Source organism: Melospiza melodia, unplaced genomic scaffold (assembly GCF_035770615.1).
Source record: "Melospiza melodia melodia isolate bMelMel2 unplaced genomic scaffold, bMelMel2.pri scaffold_37, whole genome shotgun sequence".
Taxonomy (NCBI): Eukaryota; Metazoa; Chordata; class Aves; order Passeriformes; family Passerellidae; genus Melospiza; species Melospiza melodia.
In genome coordinates this window covers 5,939,323-5,941,269 of record NW_026948690.1, presented here as the reverse complement: position 1 = coordinate 5,941,269, position 1,947 = coordinate 5,939,323, and the positions used below count along the sequence as shown (strand labels likewise).

The 1,947-nt window shown below is 54.5% G+C and overlaps 1 protein-coding gene across 1 annotated transcript; it reads right to left on the bottom strand.

Moving 5' to 3' along the window:
- Nucleotides 1-612: 612 nt before the first annotated feature.
- LOC134434497 (olfactory receptor 14C36-like) lies at nucleotides 613-1,545 on the bottom strand. Its single transcript, XM_063183153.1, has one exon. The coding sequence runs from the start codon at nucleotides 1,543-1,545 to the stop codon at nucleotides 613-615; it is 933 nt and encodes a 310-aa protein (XP_063039223.1).
- Between the last annotated feature and the right edge of the window lie 402 nt (nucleotides 1,546-1,947).

The window sequence follows — 1,947 nt, the reverse complement described above, 5'->3', positions numbered from 1 at the left end:
GGCTCTGCACAGGGAACTGGACAGGTGGATCTAGGGGGTGAATCCAACAAGGTGAGGTTTAAAAAGACCAAGTGCCGAGTTCTGCACTTTGGCCACAACAACACCTGCCTCACTACAGGCTGGGGACATAATGGCTGGGCAGCAGCCAGGCAGAAAGGGACCTGCAGGGAGTGATGGACAGCAGGCTGGGCATGAGGCAGCAGTGTGCCCAGGTGGCCAAGAAGGCCAATGGCTCCTGAACTGGATCAGGAATGGTGGGGCCAGCAGGAGCAGAGCTGCTGTGCCAACACTGATCTGCCCCCAGCTCTGCACACAGACATTGCTGCTGCAGCTCCAGAGAAGGGAACAAAAGGGCATCTATGCAAAAAAACTTGGCTGGGAGATCCCTGAGTTCCTTTAAAGCCACAAGAGCGCCGCCCCTCATTGACACAGTCTCTGGCCACAGGGAAGTTGGAGAGAAACAAAATGAGAAAAGGCAAAAACAATGACATTCCTTCGTGGGCAATATGAAAAACTAATACAAAGGAAAAAAAGAACAAACCACAACCAAAGCAACAAGAAGTATGAAAGATGTCTTTTAGTAGAAGTGATTGGCAGAAATTGGCCAGCAGTTTAATGTTCCTGAATGCATCCAGCCATCAGTCTCCACACTGCAGCCTTGAGCTCCTGGTTCCTCAGGCTGTAGATGAGGGGGTTCAGGGCTGGAGGCACCACCGAGTATAGAACTGACAGGGCCAGATCCAGGGATGGGGACGAGACTGAGGGGGGCTTCAGGTGAGCAAAGACACTAGTGCTGAGGAACAGGGAGATCACAGCCAGGTGAGGGAGGCAGGTGGAAAAGGCTTTGTGCCGTCCCTGCTCAGAGGGGATCCTCAGCACAGCCCTGAAGATCTGCACATAGGAGAAAACAATGAACACAAAACAACCCAAGCCTAAAGAGGAACTACCAACAATGAGCCCCAGTTTCCTCAGTTTGGACTGTGAGCAGGAGAGCTTGAGGATCTGTGGGATTTCACAGAAGAACTGGCCCACGACATTGCCATGGCACAGGGGCAGGGAAAATGTATTGGACGTGAGTAGCAGAGCATTGAGAAAGGCACTGGCCCAGGCAGCTGCTGCCATGTGGGCACAAACTCTGCTGCCCAAGAGGGTCCCGTAGTGCAGGGGTTTGCAGATGGACACGTAGCGGTCATAGCACATGATGGTCAGGAGGAAAAACTCTGCTGAGATGAAGAACAGAAAGAAAAAGAGCTGTGCAGCACATCCAGTGTAGGAGATGTCCCTGGTGTCCCAGAGGGAATTGTGCATGGCTTTGGGGACAGTGGTGCAGATGGAGCCCAGGTCGCTGAGGGCCAGGTTGAGCAGGAAGAAGAACATGGGCGTGTGCAGGTGGTGGCCGCAGGCTATGGCGCTGATGATGAGGCTGTTGCCCAGGAGGGCAGCCAGGGAGATGGCCAGCAAGAGGCAGAAGTGCAGGAGCTGCAGCTGATGTGTGTCTGCCAGTGCCAGCAGGAGGAAGTGGCTGATGGAGCTGCTGTTGGACATTTGCTGAGGCTGCTGGCGACCTGTTCATGGAGAAAGGACAGTGACAAGTCAGGAGAGGCTGCTTGGAGCCAAACCTGGTCCATTCCCTGCAGACAGTCCCTACAGCTGGGACTCACTCACCCCCCTTCCTGCTCTGGGGGGAACCTTTGCAATCAGAGCACAGTCACACTCCCAGGTCACCCTGGGATAAACCAGCCCCTTCCCAGATCATAGGATCCCTGAATGTCTCACCCTCTCTAAAGGTTTCTGGGTAAGGTCTCAGCACCCCCTTGTGCCAAGGATACTCATGGCTCCCTTGGCAAACCCAGCAGCATTTCCTCAGCTGTGGCAGCTCTGCCCTTCCCCGTGGGACATTCAGGGAACTCTCAGAGGCTCTGGCACAGATTTGCACCCAGGAGGGCA

Excerpts from the sequence above, each read along its gene's own strand:
- LOC134434497 (XM_063183153.1), bottom strand. The coding sequence starts at position 1,545 with ATGTCCAACAGCAGCTCCATCAGCCACTTCCTCCTGCTGGCACTGGCA.